This window comes from Pieris rapae, chromosome 1 (genome assembly GCF_905147795.1).
Source record: "Pieris rapae chromosome 1, ilPieRapa1.1, whole genome shotgun sequence".
NCBI classification, from domain to species: Eukaryota; Metazoa; Arthropoda; class Insecta; order Lepidoptera; family Pieridae; genus Pieris; species Pieris rapae.
In genome coordinates this window covers 12,313,801-12,331,361 of record NC_059509.1, presented here as the reverse complement: position 1 = coordinate 12,331,361, position 17,561 = coordinate 12,313,801, and the positions used below count along the sequence as shown (strand labels likewise).

Below are 17,561 nucleotides of genomic sequence, written 5' to 3'. Positions count from 1 at the left end.
ATTGTATCCGATATAACAGAGTATATAACTGACAGTTGACAATACCAACTGATACTGTCAATGGTCGATTGGAAAATCATCAAAAGGACTTGGAGTTGGGACGCTAAATTTGTATTGTTTACGAATAAGCTCGATGAAAGAACGCACACAATACAATCACTTTTCTTACACCTATATCGAACTGCATTTTTCCTTTTTGGTTTAGGTAGAACTTTTTATATATTCAGGACCTGGAAAAATTTAGGTTTTCAAGAGCTTATGTTCAATTATTTATTGTGAGTTAGAAAAACAGAGTAAGGATTGCAGCTTTCTTGTATCAAATTGAACTTATAAGTTAAGAAATGACAATCAACAAACAAATTATCAATAGTGAAAATGTGAACGGCTTCAACATTACACTAAAAGTGGAAAAACGTAATAATTATCCAACTTCTCAGCGCTATGTAATATCATATAAAAATAAGGAACAAAAGTCATCATTATGGTCAAAGAAGTCCCTTATATGTGCAATTATTTTCAATATTTTAGCCATGAGCTATATTCGTATAAGTTTTACAGCAACTTCGATTATTATTATTGTGATGTCATTCCTTATATTTTTCTGGGTTACACACACCGTACAGTCAGGTAAGTAATAAATTCTTTATTTGCAAACAAGTCCAGAAGTATATTTTTACAATAAATAATGACTATCAAAAGTCTATTTTTGTCCACTTCAGTTTTTATTCAAAATATAATTAAAATGAAAGTTCAAACCAAATCATCATTACAATATCTTTATATCTGTTATGTTATGTTTATGTTCATAAACATTTACGGAATTTATAAAATTCTTATTTGATTATTTTCTTTTCAGAAACACTTCTAGTTATTCCGACTGTGGGTATACAGACGTCAGTGAAGTATGTTGTAGGTAGAGAAGATAATTATGTTTCTTGGGATAACATTGATGATGTCATTATTAATGAAGTAATTAAATTTGTAAGTGCACTATGTATAGAATAAATCCATCCATCATCCATGGCAGCCATGGCAGCCTCCAAAAACAAATTTGCTAGAGGCACATCTATCTGTTGTTAAATAAACTTGTATCTATTGTGCACAGATAAATCTTGACTTTTTATTTGTCTGTATAGAAAAGTAATATTCTCAAATTTTTCTCTTTCAGAATAGAGTTCTTTACTTTCTCACAATTTTAGTAAAGAGTAGTAACCAGGCGGAACAAATTAAATTAATGCCATTATTTAAGGTATGTATTTATTTATATATATTATGATTAAAACCAATAAACTAAATAGATAATTTTCTCCGCAGTACACAAAACCAAGGCTTATGATGCTGGAAGTGATTTATTCTGAAATACAATCATTATTATTAGACTCAAGAAAAGAAACCAATGAGTTTAGGGATGGGCAAGGTTCTGGAGATAAATAGATAAAAGTAAAACAATTGAACTTTGTAAAATAAAGCGTGAAATATGTATTTAGAATAATGTTGCAGAAAAGCTTAGATTAAATAAGTAGAGATGTGCTGATAAGGTTAGTATGAATGTAATTTATAAAAAAAAATAGAGTAACTGATTGATGTTTTGCAATATTTGTCATAAATCGTTAGAAAAATATTAATGAAAGGATGTTCTTATTGTTTTGAATTGTCTATTCATTTGTAATGAAGAAACCAAAAACAACTTGACTGATCAGCTTTGAATTCATAATTACAAATTGTATGAGTTATGAATTCATAATTAAAACAGCTGTAACAATTGTATTACATATTTTACAATTGTTACAGCTGTTTTAGCAAATATTTTGAACAAATATGATGTTTAAATAATTATTATAAAATTAATTCACTCAATTTTTCTTCTAAATAGAATATAGTCAATATTCTTTAGTATATGTGAATATTTAATGTAATTGTATAAAGTATTTGAGTATTGTGAAATCAATATAATATACATATATTATTTATTATATTTTAGTTGCCTTTTTAAAAGTAGAATGATAAAACAATGTAAATAAAAATCATTTGACATCTGTGGCCTGGTGCAGGTAAAATGCTTAAAATATTTGTCAATTGTTTTTTGTCCAGAAAGAATGCTGGTGTACCTATATGAAAGAAAGAAAAAATATTTTTATTTTGTATTGTGATTAGTTTACAATTTTTAATTGTGATTGTTAAGACTGGATTCAACTGATTCATGTTTCAAAATATAACCACAGCTTGTCTTGTTAAGCTAAAAATAGTCCATGCATAAAATGTAGCTTTTGTAAAATATAATATAGATAAGCATTTATTAAGTATCATTATGACATTAAACAGATTTTCTTTGATACAGATGTCTTTGATTTCCTCTCTAAATATATTTTAATATATATTCATACTATATGTTCTAAATGAAATATAGTATGTACTAAATGAAAATGTTTGAATAGTGGGTACTTTCTGAACCTGTTTAAAAATGATTAATTTTAAATTTTATGTAAACATTGATTGCTGTAAATCACGCTTAAGACACTTTTATAATTTTGCTTTAATAAGTTTATTTTTATAAGACTTTACTGGTCGATATTATTACATTATGAACATATATAGACGCGTCAATATTAATAATATAAATCTCTTTATTTATTTATTTCGTAATCCTACAGCTAAAAATGGAAAAAGAACAGTAAAAATTATTCAATACATCCAACTAAGTCATATTAATAATTTGGCTGTGATATGTGATGGCGTAAAAGTGAGGGTACGTACGTGAAGTATATTGAGTATGCTCATGAGACTGATGTTGAGTATGCTGATGATTTAACACTATGGATATTCTCAATACTTATTTTAACTATATTTCGCAATTACTCAAACAAGTAAAGGTTTTAATATTGGTTGTTGTATATCCGGGCTGCTCGATACAAAGCTGAAATTTTTGCATAGTTAGTGTTTATGTGAGGAATATGAAACAAAGCACGACTACGAGTCGACTCGAGAACTACGAGACTGTAGGCTATGTAAATATTGTAGATAATAAATTTACCAAAACCAAAGACTGCGTGTGTTACATAGTTATATGTCTGATACGTAAATAAAACAATATTTTATTCCGTTTTACAATTGTTTAACAAACTGGTACAAAACGCTTATGCAGTTGCACACGGACTTTCTGCTAACAAAACAGCAATGCCGTGTTGGTATCCCAATTTGTTCTGAGCTTGTTTCGTTCCTGAATATTGCCAAAACTGGGAGCGCAGTTTTCGCTCCATTGCTTCCACGTAACGATATGTAGCTATTGAAAGGTATATATCGATTGTTATACTTGGTCCGGTAATACGTACGTGTAGCTAAAACTATAGAGGTATAACATTTAGCTATTTGCGGTGTAATTAATATTCTAAATTAAACCTAAACGAATTGACTTCCATCGCATAAAGTTGTAAAAACCATTGCAAACTATTAATAAGTGACTATAGAGCTTACACCAATTATTATGTTTCATTCTTAATTATTAAAACGTCAAGTTTATTGTCTAATATATTGTTTAATGTAAAAGAACGATCTATATTTAAATCTCGTACACGTCTTTACTTAACATTGGTCGAATCGTGTCAAAATTGCAGGAAGTTTCTTTAAATAGTATAATTGTATAATATAATATGTCGAAGCAATAACTATGCTATCAGCTGCAAGGTAAAACACGTTTCTTTTATTCAGTGCACCGCCTATCAGAATGGCCGTCTCTGTGCAATGGAAGACGATACCAGTGCTGTATACAATTCTGTCGAAATACGTATTTTACCGTCGGCTATATTCGAATATTCAGCCTCGAGAAGGATGTTGTACATCATAAGTATCGCTAATTGGCAGGCTTGGAGAATTATATTATGTTGGAAGGATTATATAATCTGAGAATATCCAAAAAAGTTTCGCTCTTAATTTTATATATCGATTGAATCAAATGTTTTAATGTATCTAATCTTCATCAAAAATCTAAAGAATAAAAAGATTTTTAGACGTCTAAGTAAGACGTCTAAAAATCAATAGTTTTTGTTTGGGTAATCAAATCCAAGTACTAGCTAGTATAAATAAAATAAAGGTTCTTGAAAAAAAGATAATAAAAAACCTCTATAGCAGGAATGTTTCCCCGTGACCTTAGCGTATTCACTTTCCCTGCAAATAAAACAGACGGCATGATTATTTAATAACACGACAGCGTCCGGGGATGACAGATATTTCGAATAATAGAAGGGCCGATTTTATTAAGGAGGTTCCTGTTTGCATTGCAAAAAGCTGTACCTATGAAGGGCTGATTGATTGCATTGTCTTCACGCACACAATCTATATGGTAATTTTGTTGCGCGTTTTTTTGGGTCTCATCCTTATTATGGTAATCTAGGTCAACTGTAATATCCGGTGGGAAAGCTTAAGATAAGATTGTTTTTTATAAGATGGATTATGATCCGTGAAGGTTAATTAGAACAAGTACACGAAAAATTAAAAAGGTTTTCATAAATATACATAGGTACTTTATGTTGCCCTTTTTAGGGGTCAAGTATTACATAAACACCCGGGGGGTAGGGGGGGGGTCTTTTTACCCTGTTTGGTGATTACGTCAACAGTAATTATTTACTTTCTTAGACATTGTTTATGTTAGAAAACAGCACTGTTGGCCTAGTGGCTTCAGCGTGTGACTGTCATACCAGAGGTCGTAGGTTCGAGCCCGGCTGTGCACCAATGGACTTTCTTTCAATGTGCGCATTTAACATTTGCTCGAACGGTGAAGGAAAACATCGTGAAGAAAAGTCGACGACGTGTGTCAGGCACTGGAGGCTGATCTTCTACTTGCCTATTAGATTTAAAAATGATCATGAAACAGATTCAGAAACCTGAGGCCAAGACCTAAAGAGGTTGTAGCGCCACTGATTTTTTTTATGCTAGAAAGTGAAATGTATTTTCGAGGATTCCTACAAATAATTAATACGTTTATGTATCATTAATTTTGGGAGCAAACTTTTGCTTATGATTTTTCTCAAAATTAGTTTGTAAGTGTATCTAACATTACACAAAAACCTAAGCAAATTTACATTGAAATATACTGGGTACATACTAATTCTACGGGTATATAAGAAATTTTCCTCTCACTTTCATTTCAACAAAGTTTGTCGTGAATGTGCGAAAAGTGGAAATTAAAGTAAGTCCACGAAAATCATTACCTTGCCAACAACAGACTCCAGTTACAATCAGAAATAAAGACATGTTACAAAGTTTTTCGCTAAGCAAACTTTCTTCCCTTGGGTTATTACTTTGACAGTTTGCTTAAGGTTACCCCACGGAAAAATACCTGGATTACTGAGTGTTTTTCATGATCATAAAAGGTCCCTTCGGAAATAAAATAAAACGCAAGACAGGTGATATTAGAATTTATATTACACGCATACCAATAATGGGAAGATTCTATGTAATATTACAGATTTCCTTAAAACAAAAACTCTAAATATTTAAAATGGAAATGTTAACATTCTTTATTTTACACGTTATTCGTTGCCAAATGTTATATTGCATTACAGAATTTCACTAAAATGTTAAACGAGACATGCGCTGTTAATAAATTAAAAACAATATTTCATGTTGTAACTTGGTATAAACTTTAAATTTCATATTTTTTTAAATAAGCGGAATAAAAGTTATACTCGTCTGCACTGCGGTTGGCCCGAGGGAAATCACTCGCTTTAGTAATTATATGTTTTGTCTCCTAGGCAATTCTTTTGATGCGTCATCACTATACTAAACAATAAAATGTTCCCACTTTGTAAATATTTTAATTCTATTACTCTTGAAAATATTTTCTTTAATTTCACTCACGAGGAAAAAAATGTAAAAATATTTCTCTTCTATATTCAGTGTATTTTTCTTAAGAACCTTATAATTCAGGTGCCGGTAAATTTGCAAATTTTCATTAAAACAGTTATACAACATTATTACTTATTCAGCTAAGCCTGTCTGAATGAAATACCTGAATGTTGGAATCTATTCCAATTTATTGTTATTTTTCTCTGGCAACAAAGTGGACCGGCGGGATGGTGAAAACTTAAACTGCGCAGGTTGCGTTTTTGCTGTTTCAACTCTGTTAGCATATTTGAATTGCATATTGCCCGTGTTCATTCTATTCGAGGCAGATGATATTATCGATGCCATGACGTATGAAGGGTGTGGCAAATCCGGAAGTTGTGGTTTAGCTTTTTTGATGTTAGACTCACTGACGTCGGTTTCCAAAGTATCGTTGGACAAGGCACTAGAATTTATTGCGAATGAACTATTGAGGCTGACATCCCGATAATATGAGAAACGCAGATGTGAATAGTCGTCAATAAATTCTCCAGATGGTAAAGTTTCATTTGTTTCACTACTTTTCGAATCCATGGTTATCTTAACAAACGATCCTTACGACACGGTGTGTAGATTATACTGACATTAGAGAACTAACGTTTCCCTACTTAGTTATAAACTACCCTCATAAATTTACAAAAAATTAAAAGATGTTTCATCGCAATCTTACGGTAATTAATTTATGTTCAGATGTGACGTCTGGTAATCTCATTTCAAATAAGTTGTTGATAGTTTTTACGTTTTAGATGTTAATACAAAATAGCAACTGGATAATAATTCCCATTTAGTCTTAATTTAGAAATTGAACATCAGTGTGCCGAGCGTTGGCAAACTTTATCAATAAAATAAAATAAATAAAAATAACATAAATATCTTAATTATTGAGGTTTGAGGTCTACTCCTAAGCTTAGGCATTCAGATAATAAACATATCTGGGTATTGAAGAATACCAAAATAGCTAGTTGATTGTATAAGAAAGTGATGATTTTATATAGGTCGTTGACATTTTAATGCCGCGAGTATCACTCGCTGGATTTCATCCATATAAATAGCCAATATTGCCTTCCATATAAGTGTAAATAGCCAATATTCTTGCCAAAGTTCCTCAAATACTTCACTAAAAAAATTACCAATTTAAACATAATTTTAATAGTAGTAGAAAGAAAATGAAAAGAAAGAAGCTGTTTATGTTTTGTAAAAACCAATTTATTTAACTGAAACCCATCGAATCTGCTTACGGGTGTTAGTGAAAGCCTTCTTTATTGTAAGCTGTTCATTACTTAGACAATTCATGTATAAATTCCGAATCTCATAGATTGTTGAATTGATAAATCTATGTTTGTCTTGGGTATTATAATAAAGCCTTTTCAATCATTTCATACGGTAAACTTCTGTAGGACCTCCAATTTAAACCTGGATTGATATGCGAAGAAACATAAATAAATTTATTTTAGATGAAACATAAACTTATTCTTGTAATAAAATAATAAATGTAGAGTTATTATATTAATTATAATTTATGGGGAAAAAAGAAACGATTTTACATGATGTGAGAGAGAAGAGGACTTCCTTCCTACACTTAGTTCTCGAGTGTAAAATCAACGAACAATCTAGGTTGAATTTCTTAAAGGAAACTCGATGCACCACTGGCGAATTTCTTCCTTTTATCTCCATCAAATCTTTGAATAATTAAAGTTTATAGAATCATTGAATCTTAGATCTGAATACTATAAAAATACTCATTAAGTAGTAATCTCAACTGTTAAAGTACTATCTAAAATTTTAGCAATATTGTTATTATTTTTAAGCCGACTTAATTATAAGATGTATGTATAAGCTATCCTATGCTTTGTTAGATCAAACTGCACACGGTGTGTAAATTTGATTGAAATCGGTTTAGTGGTTTAGGAGTTGATAGAGGACAAACAATGTGACGCGTATTTTAAATATATATATATATATAGTTGTAGTATTAAACAAGTTCAGACTAATAATTGGAATAAAAATTAAATTAATTGGACAAGTTTAGAAAAGTCGATGGTTTGAGAACTGAGAAGTGTAAGCATTATCTAAAAGAAGAAATACTTTAGAGTTAGTGTTGAAAGGAATTTTATTCAAATGCTAGAAAGTCTGTCTAATACGCCCGGGAATGCATTGGTTAGTTGAGCTTTATACAGATTAGAAGATGATAGAAGAAGGTAGTATTCAAGTTTTCCGACATAGGGTCTTTAAAGAAAAGAGCGTACCAATTCTGGAAAGGCCGGCAACGCACTTGCGACCCTTCTGGAAAGTGTCCATGGGCAGTATGTGATCAGCCTCCTTTGCTTGACATTTTCGTTCGTTTCATTTTGCACGTTCGTGCGAATTTTAAATGCGTATATAGACAGAAAGTCAATTGGTACACCGGGGATCGCACGCTGAACCTTCTAGGCCAACACAAAATAAAAATACAGACGTAATTTCGGGCACATTCACTATATTATAAAAATAAAATATATATATCTAATCATTGTTAAAAAAGTATGGTTAATATTTATAAACAACACAACAATTGTTGTTTAGATGATATCATAGTAAAACATTTCTTTGATTTATACAAGACAAATACTTCGGCGTTTTGATTGTTTTAGAGCATTCTGAGTTCTCACTTTGATGCAGCATCACGTTATAAGATGAAATACACAGTACTATTCATAGTTTCTTGTTATATCGGACTCACTTACGAATATATCGCACCCCAGGGTCTTACAAAGGTGAGTAGTTTGAATAATATAAAGTGTTACATAAATTGGGTTATAGTATGCAATATTCTGCAAATACTAGAAAAGTTATAGTCGCTTTATAGGTGATAAATTAAACTGAATTGCCATGTAAATTATGACTTTCATTTTCTTGAGATGACAAAATTTCGAGTGCAGTAAAATGCGAGAAGATTTTAAAATGTTTTATAGTGAACATATAATTGACATATATCATATTTTCAGAATGATAATTCTAAGCCGCAGACAACGTATAATTCTACTCGGCCAAATATTCTAAACATTACGAACCCAAAAGTCTTCCAAAAAATCAATTCATCTTCGAGTTTTCTTCAAAATGCATTCGAAAGAGATTTATATGCTTCATCCCAGCCAAAATCTAGTGAAATACATGAAAGAGCATTCATTTATATGAAAAGTATCAAGCCTATTCATAATAAACTATATTTGTCTCAAATTCGCAATGATCCTAAAGATGGCCGTCATAACATTCACGAAGATAAGTTGTCTGGAGATATACAGGACAAATTAGTAGCAGGTCAAAGGAAAAAAGAATGTGCTCAGCTTAAAGATGAAGACGATACAAATTCTCTGATTGGGTTTGACTGTGAACCCCACAGGATGGGAACAAAAGCCAGTTTAAAAAGTGATCTCAATAAAAGAGATTTCTTGGAACTCTTGAAAATGCCGCTATTAAGACTAGTCTCAAAGAACACTGAAGAACAAAGGAAAAGTCACAAATTAAACACTAAAATAAAGGATAAAGATACAAAAACCCACAAAGGTCTACCATTTGACCTACAAAATAAAGTGAACGATGAAAGTAGACTTAGTGCCTCAGGTGAAGTAGAAAAGATTTTAGACCAATTTGTAAATGAGTCCTTCGAATCTACTAATCAAAAACCGAAAACTGCTAATAAAGGAAAACCTGATTGTAATATACAAGAAACACACAGAAATATGTGTAAATGTAAAATGGGATCATTTGATACTGAAAATACGTTTTATAGTAACGATGATATTATTTAAGATGTAATTAAAATGCAAAATGTTTCATTCGATTAAAATTGTTACCGTAGTATTATACTAGTTCCCGAAATTTATATATATTTATAAATCATAATATGTCTATTGTCTACCTATTATTTTCTTAGTTTTTTTCCTTTCCAACCGACTCTAGTCCCTGAAGACAAAACACAGAAACTGGTGACATTGTCGCAACATCTTGCTTCACCAGAGCATTCAAAGTAAAAATTCTGAGAAATAAGCAATCTCGTGTCACCCTTATTTAACCTGGCACACTTACGTTTTGCTACGCAGCAAGGTTTTTTAGCATGATCGCGATACGAGAGCACAAAGTTATCACAAGTGCGATCTCTGCGCGCGCAGCCCAGTCTACGTTTGTCGCCGGAAGAAATGAAATGCAAACACTGAAGAATGCCAACACATGTCCAGATAGTCAACTCTCCAAAGAAATAGATTGTCCAGAGACTATTTCGTTATATAAAATAGGTTATTTGCATTTCCGTTGCCGTTCGATTTTTGAAAGCATATTAAATATGTATGTGTATCCTGATTCTTGTCGATTTGAATCTGTATAGCTTTTGTTTCGGAACTAACAATTTTAAACATAAATTTATAATTGTATAAATATGGAATATGCAATATAACATTTATAGTAATATTCGATTCAATTTTTACGTATATTTTCATTCAGATTTATAGTCTACTAGCGGACCTGACAGACGTTGTCCTGTCTACACGTCTTTAATTTGAAAATTTCAAACTTTTTTAAATAAGCTAAAACATTCTGGACCATTTTGATGAAAATTATAATTCAAATGTTATGACAATATCTAACGATCCAGCCCATGGTCTACAATAACACAATGATAACAAAACTTTTTTTTAATTTGATCGCAGCGCTAACTGTCGGGACAGACTAAAATTCGAATATTATTTAAAATTTGACACTGCGATGGTAGCGCCGTCTGTCGGATCCAATGTAAAACATTCCAAAATCAACAACAACTAATAAATTGAAAATTAATTAAAAAAACATTGTCCAGCGGACAAAATTGTGAATCTAAACCATTCCCAGATCCCCTTGAACACACACAAAAAATTTCGTCTAAATCGGTCCAGTCGTTTAGGAGGAGTTCAGTCACATACACACGCACACAAGAAATATATATATTAAGATAAGCTTCTATAAGCAAAACGAATATTTCGCTTTTTGAAAAGGTTTTAAAAACAATTTCAGATTATTTATTAGTTACTATAGATTATATAATCTACACAAAACATTAGATTCAAGTTCCCGCCAAGAGACTCTTCGCAAGATGGCTTCGAACCATACCGTAGTAGTAGAAATATTAAGTAGGCAGTAGATTAAGGTAAATTTAACCTCTGTGACAAGATGAAAACTAATTATTTATAAGCATGCTAACACATCGTCGATTCGACTAATCTGTGACTACATTAATTTCGGGTTGAAAATATTTTCAGTTTTTGAACAGTTTCCCAAGTTTTATGGCATCGAAAAGCGTCGCTCAAAATCTCGGGATGTGCATATTTTATTTCTTCTGGAGTTTTGTTGAAGACTTCGCTAAGTTTCCTTCTGCGCGCGAAATCCTATTTAATTATGTAGATGCGGATGATCGTGCTCGTTTACTTATTTTATGAGGGTATAAACGACCCCCTCGAGTTTGACACTGCCTTATTTATAATGCAACTAAATCAGTACTTTAAGCGATTTTCTTTAAACCTATGCTTATGGGTATTAGTAATATATTGGAGCAGTTGACACAAGATGTAATTTTTTGTTGTAAAACATTTAGTTGGAATTAATATACGTCTGATGTATTTTTATGAGCAATTTTGAGTACTTTGATTCAACTCGCAACTGACTTGAGAGACGAGATAATAGAATAATAGGGTTTTTTTATTCATAAATGTTTTAATTAAACAGAACTAAAATGCACATAGGTGACTTACAGTTGAAAGGGAGTGGGATGGTGTTTTCGTACGTCTTCTTTCTTTTAGAAAACAAGGTTAATACCATGTTTATGTCAATATTAATGCACATGCTCTTAGATTTCAAAAATCACAAAGAGGATTATCTACTTCGACAACATATGCTGATTATTTAAGAGTCTGGCGATTGAATAATTTATCTATGTTTGTGTTACTTTAGTCAAGACATTATTAATCACGATAAAGGTAAAGGGTTAATAAACTGTCAATTTCAGGTATATCTAGGATAACGTATTGATTGGTAATTGGAAACTTCATTTGAGTAAGAAAATATATTTGGAGAAAATACGATATTTCTTTTCTTTTATATGTAATAAAGTAGTGTTAGCTGAGTGGTTAATTTTGCAATTTTAGCTCCGAAGTCATAAGTTCGAAAGGCATTTATTGATTTTTGTATAACGTGCGCGATGATAATTGTCTCATACAGTTTTCAATGATACTACTTAAAGACTCCATTTAGGGAAAGACATTCTCTTCTTCTGTTCTTCTCTTCTATTCGTTCCATTTACCACTATTAAGTTGAATAATTTTGCTATTCTCTCTCTCGTGAGGTTAAAATAAATATCGTATGGAAGTTTAAAAATCGACGATGTCACACAAAAGGCCGATGAAAATAATAATTAATTATGCAGTAACCTGATAATTAGATTATCCTAAACATACACCAATGAGCAATCTATGTTATTGATTATTAACGCTAGCAAATTAATATTAATTATACGAGTATTAGTGGAAGTTAAAGGCAGTTAAGTTTATAAACCACTATCATTACTATGTTGTTACCTTCATAACATACTTGTTATGTAGGCAACAACGTGTTTAAGACATGTTTATATATTGTATAAAAGCTATAATAAGAAGAGGCGTCTGTCGGCGACGCTTAAGCTTAAAGCTTAAAACTTTGCATAAGAGTTTCTTTTCTTTGCCTTTCGATATTTGCGCTTTTTAGTCTAAAGTCTACATAGTGTACTATTGCTGAAGTTGACACAACTGTAATTTAAAAAATACATACATACATACAAAACATATATTTAAAAAATGCACTACTACTCTTTGTCTTGGCCTCTAGACGTAGGCTGATCATATGGATAGGTGACTGAGGCACATTTTTGGTTTTTTAAAATAGTTTCCTCACGATTAATTCATGTTAGGAGTGCAATGTGCGCATACAAAAATATGATTTCAACTTACGACCTTAGTTTAGACTCTGTATGATGGAGCAAAATTCTCTATATTAAAATAGAGGCTTAAACAATAATTGACTTAACAGTCTTACACATTTTTTAACGTTACATGAATAAGTGGTTTTTTGATACAGAAATCGTAAAAAACCAAATTTATTTAAAATTTTGTTTGTCCTGATACTTGAAAAACCTAATTCCCTTTTCAAGTGTGTATGAAAATAATTTTTCATCACACCTGATAAGCCGATGACGGAAAGGTTTTATCTTACTGTTATTGATACGGTCCAGTCCACCTGTCAGACCCTATTCATGGCCGAGACACGTGGAACAAAAGGGATTGCTGTTCCTAAGTAGTTCCGACGTTATTGCCATTGTATGAACAAATTTACTGTTGCCATGACGCCGACACCTTATATCTTTAGTAAGCGATACCATATATATGGATATCATAAGTGAGAACTTCGGATTATGTATATCTATACTTATTTATGAGACGAAAGATTTAGAAAGTGTACTTGTAATAAATAAATTCAGAGACCTCTATAGCTTCACTGTAGTAGCATATAATTTTAGCTTTAAGTTAATTAACCGTGACTATTTTAAATATATAGATTACTAGGCGCGTGTCATCCTACCACTTACGTACGTATGTCTATGCGTACATCGTTGATGATAGTAATACAGAAATTTTATTAATTATTTTATTGTCACAAATAGTACAACTTAGACACACATTCTGGAGTAGTTGCTATTTTACAGTTGACACGTAAATATAGGCAACGTAACCAACCTGGAGGCCTAGGCACCGAGGCGTTGTGGCATTGTTTTCCATTCCAAGTAACAACTTTAACAGACGTGGTAAGCGCAAATTCTCGGCGCTCACTGAGTTCGTCGTAGCCACAGAGCTGGTAAAATGGGTGCACACCCTACATTCTATACACGAAAATACAATTATATAATATAATAAATATTGCTTTATGCAATGAGGTAATTAAAATCGTATTCTCGTAATTAAACACCATTGCAATGGTAAGTAGTCTTATTGCACATATAGATAAAAACTTTTTGTCAAAAGGCAAACAATGATGAAATGCATTATAAACGCATTAACAATGAATTTTTATATATTTCCAAACCGATCAGGAAGTTAAAACTTTATTTTCATACAAATTTACGCCGACGACGGGAGCGGTGTATGATATCATTATAATAAAAGCAATGAATTCTTTTCCATACAGAAGTATAGTGAGAGATTATTTTATTGAATCTTATCTTGAATTAATATTCACCTGTATTATTTCTTATGGCCTGCCCATTGCTATTTTATCATATATGTATCACACTATATTCTATATTTTCATAATTTGTATATATTTTTTTGCTATAGACCATTTTTGGCATCCGTAATTCATTCGCAGATATTACAGGACTAAAGATATTATAGAATGGGATCCAAAGACAAGGCCAAAAGAACCGAGAAATGCCTTGATCCGATGGGAAGACGAAGTTAAACACGTATCAGGCCCACTATGGAGAACAGCCCAATCAGACTGCAGTAAAAATATCTGGAGTAGGCCTATGTCGGAAGAGCTTGAGTAGGTTAATTATCATTATTTTTATTACATTATCTAGATTAGGTTTTAGGTATAAGAATTTGGTTATTTCAATGAAAATAATAATAAGGTATTTTATTGAAAATGCATTACGTACAGACGCCAGTGGCATTTTTTATATATAATGATAAGAAGCTACCTTACTTAGCGATGAATTATCGTCATAAAATCTCTTTGATATTTTTACGTGTGTTTGCTCATGTATAGTAGATAAGCTGCACGACTTGTATGTATGAATAATATCTGATTGACAGGTATTATCGAGATAGTATAAGATTAGGTTATTGGAATCCCATGCACGTTGCTACCAGCTTTTACATTTTTAAAGATTTTATGATGGAATTTTCTCTTTCGTCCCACGCAAAAATTCCATAGTGGATAGTTATTATAGAACAAAAACACTTCAACAATACCATAACTATAGTATTGTAATAGTTGATAAGCCTCAGTTTATAAACCAGCTTTAGCCGAAGCAATGGTTGTCTTAAAAATTTGTTAGCGAATTGGTCGCAGCACTCTGAACCATGCCCCATTTGTATTTACACTTATTGTTATATCATTAAAAGTATAACTTTTTCGTTAGTATAGTGTAATTATTTTATCAAAGCAATCAAAACGTGTTACCTTAACTTTTATTTGCATGTAATCTACAAGAGTTTTTTATGTTATCCAAAGATTTGCAGTTTCCACTTCAAATTCACGTGATAGCATTATCTCATTTTTACCTATAAATGTTGCAGAAAATTTGATTCTGTACTCAGTTTTCAACATGAAGGCAGCCCTAGTTCTCTTGAGCCTTGTGTGCCTCGGATGGGCAGCACCTCAGATGAGGAAGCCTTTCCATGAGCACTTCTCAGATTTTATGAGTCTTATCAATGATGAAGCTGGCCATGAGGTAGAACATTTAACTGAACACTACGTGGAGTTTGAGGAATTCACAGCGAGTATCGATTATATGGCCGGAAAAGACTTCGACGGGCTCGTCCACGAGATGGAAGAGCTTCCAGAGTTCAAAGCAGTGAGTATTTTAATTGAAATTTGTTGGAAATGTCACCTTCTCCATTCATACGAGTATCTCTTTCATTATCACAACTTGTATTATACAGATCGAAGGAAACTTAAGGACCTATCCGGTCGCCAAACTCAAAAAAAAAAAATTGTTTCATTCCATTTTTTATCATCGTTTCTTAAAGAAGGGCGGATGGAACAAATATATGGTGGAGCTGAGTAGTTTATGTATCCATTTTTAAAGATTCATACACGATTTAAATAACTTAAATCGATAGAAAAAAATCCAAACATAGCCAATTTTTTACACTTTGAATTCATTTTATGACGAAAATTTATATAGAACATCATGTTGAAATTTACTCGTTATATTATAACGCAAGCAAGTAATCCATTTATTTTATTTTACCAAGTACTTGACTTTAGGCTTTTATAACTGTTTTACATTTAAAATCTTTGAATTGCTACAGTAATTGTTTAGTTAATTTAGATTTGAAATATCATAATCGACGTTTTCTTATATTTATGGCAGAGTATGAAATGTGAAGCATAGCTTTATTTTATTTCTAGGTTATTGAATTTCTGGAGGGCCACGACATTGACATCACTTACTACATTGACTTGTTGGATAGCTTCATTGGTAAGTAAATGTTTATAATATTTCTATATTGAACTTTTAAAACTTTCAATGTTTCATTATACATTATACATAATCCACTTCAACTTTCATTATTTACTCGTTAAAAAGAAAGTTAATTTAATGTATATATTTTAAGAAATTATAATGATTAATAATTATTAAGATTTGAATACTAATCTCTCACAGATCAGCTCAGCGCTGGCCAAAAGCGCCACGAGCTAAGCGGTAGAGACATGAGCGCTTACATCAAAGACACCATCGCCATTTTACCCAAAGAGAAGTTGGATGCACTTTATGATGAGAAGATGGAAAACGACGAAGAATTCAAGAGGGCCATGGACAGCCTCCAGAGCGACGAATGGAAGAAAATATGGGATGCTCTCTGGGAAAACGAGACCTTCAAGGCCGAAGCAGATGAGCTCTCTAAAAATGGTATTGATCTCCAGATGCTTCTGAGCGAACTCGTCGCCATCTTCGGACAAAACTAAGTCATATCTCTGTATGTAAATAAATTATTGTGAATAATATTTTTTTATTGTCAGGCCACAAAACAACCTCCCTTTTGTATGGTAAAACCTAAAAAAAATACCACTATCGTGCAATGACTCTTTGATCGGATTTTTATTAAGCAAAAAAAAACATTTCAAATTTCATACATCAATCTAGTAGATTTTTACGTTATCTTTAAGATTCCATATATAAAAATATCTGTTATTGCCATTTTAATGCTATTGCCAGGGATGTAACGATTAATTAGCGATATCTTTTTAACGCTAACGAAGCGAGTATGTTAAACGAAAAACAAAACGATATGTTGAACGACAAATTCATTTGTTTGATTGTCACTACTCAACGGCACGTTTCGGCAAATCCCACTCACGTGACATAATCCGTATTGCTATTAGACAATCGATTGTTTCCTGTGTAATTAAGTATAAAAAATACACAAAAATGTCATAAAATCAAAACATTACAAACGTTCAACTTGCATAAGAATTCAGAAACATCAGGCAAACTAAATAAAGCACGCTCGGTGGGATATTTCGCGCTGTAATGAAATATTTTATTGCACCGCATAACAAAAGCTACGAGGAATTTCAACTAAGACCTTTACACAACAATGTACTCAGATTTTTACTAATCCACAAATATTGTAGCGGTTATATTTCTACATATCTGACTTGTGTTAACATTGCATTCTCACATCACTTGTACTATGTACACGACATTTTGGTCTAATTAACAATTTTAAATTTGGTAAACCTACCGACAAATTTGTTGCAAGTCTAATTATGTAGGTATTTTCGCTTAAGCGAGCATTACATTCACTCAATCAATTACGGAAGGGATACCGCCTGAGTAGGCAATAATTTAATTTGATTGTACCTTATGATATAGGTACAAATATTCCTCTGGACTATACAACGGGAAACATCTATATTAT

At 31.8% G+C, this 17,561-nt stretch overlaps 4 protein-coding genes across 5 annotated transcripts; 3 read left to right on the top strand and 1 right to left on the bottom strand.

Annotated features, from left to right (window-relative positions):
- Positions 1–59: 59 nt before the first annotated feature.
- Positions 60–2,335, top strand: LOC110997450 (phosphatidylinositol N-acetylglucosaminyltransferase subunit H). 2 transcript variants are annotated; one of them, XM_022265608.2, is made up of 4 exons: positions 60–627; positions 857–969; positions 1,169–1,249; positions 1,315–2,335. In XM_022265608.2, exons 1-4 carry the CDS (start codon positions 342–344, stop codon positions 1,432–1,434), a joined length of 600 nt encoding a protein of 199 aa, XP_022121300.2. In that variant the 5' UTR covers positions 60–341; the 3' UTR covers positions 1,435–2,335. The 2 variants fall into 2 exon arrangements, with proteins under 2 accessions (XP_022121300.2, XP_022121299.2); XM_022265607.2 differs by having other exon boundaries at positions 61–627; positions 857–981.
- A 3,063-nt stretch (positions 2,336–5,398) lies between these two features.
- LOC123689262 lies at positions 5,399–6,465 on the bottom strand. Its single transcript, XM_045628542.1, has one exon. The coding sequence runs from the start codon at positions 6,409–6,411 to the stop codon at positions 6,019–6,021; it is 393 nt and encodes a 130-aa protein (XP_045484498.1). The 5' UTR covers positions 6,412–6,465; the 3' UTR covers positions 5,399–6,018.
- Positions 6,466–8,530: 2,065 nt separating this feature from the next.
- LOC123689304 lies at positions 8,531–9,728 on the top strand. The gene is made up of 2 exons (XM_045628747.1): positions 8,531–8,630; positions 8,862–9,728. The coding sequence occupies exons 1-2, from the start codon at positions 8,550–8,552 to the stop codon at positions 9,663–9,665; spliced, it is 885 nt and encodes a 294-aa protein (XP_045484703.1). The 5' UTR covers positions 8,531–8,549; the 3' UTR covers positions 9,666–9,728.
- A 5,487-nt stretch (positions 9,729–15,215) lies between these two features.
- LOC110997475 lies at positions 15,216–16,642 on the top strand. Its single transcript, XM_022265644.2, has 3 exons — positions 15,216–15,487; positions 16,048–16,117; positions 16,304–16,642. Exons 1-3 carry the CDS (start codon positions 15,239–15,241, stop codon positions 16,603–16,605), a joined length of 621 nt encoding a protein of 206 aa, XP_022121336.2. The 5' UTR covers positions 15,216–15,238; the 3' UTR covers positions 16,606–16,642.
- The last annotated feature ends 919 nt before the right edge of the window (positions 16,643–17,561 follow it).

Bases quoted from the DNA above. Each gene is read 5' to 3' on its own strand.
- LOC110997450 (XM_022265607.2), top strand. From the start codon at position 342: ATGACAATCAACAAACAAATTATCAATAGTGAAAATGTGAACGGCTTC. The intron at 628-856 runs GTAAGTAATAAA...TTTTCTTTTCAG, and splicing joins TACACACACCGTACAGTCAG to AAACACTTCTAGTTATTCCG. The intron at 1,250-1,314 runs GTATGTATTTAT...TTTTCTCCGCAG, and splicing joins AATTAATGCCATTATTTAAG to TACACAAAACCAAGGCTTAT.
- LOC123689262 (XM_045628542.1), bottom strand. From the start codon at position 6,411: ATGGATTCGAAAAGTAGTGAAACAAATGAAACTTTACCATCTGGAGAA.
- LOC123689304 (XM_045628747.1), top strand. From the start codon at position 8,550: ATGAAATACACAGTACTATTCATAGTTTCTTGTTATATCGGACTCACT. The intron at 8,631-8,861 runs GTGAGTAGTTTG...TCATATTTTCAG, and splicing joins CACCCCAGGGTCTTACAAAG to AATGATAATTCTAAGCCGCA.
- LOC110997475 (XM_022265644.2), top strand. From the start codon at position 15,239: ATGAAGGCAGCCCTAGTTCTCTTGAGCCTTGTGTGCCTCGGATGGGCA. The intron at 15,488-16,047 runs GTGAGTATTTTA...TTTTATTTCTAG, and splicing joins AGCTTCCAGAGTTCAAAGCA to GTTATTGAATTTCTGGAGGG. The intron at 16,118-16,303 runs GTAAGTAAATGT...AATCTCTCACAG, and splicing joins CTTGTTGGATAGCTTCATTG to ATCAGCTCAGCGCTGGCCAA.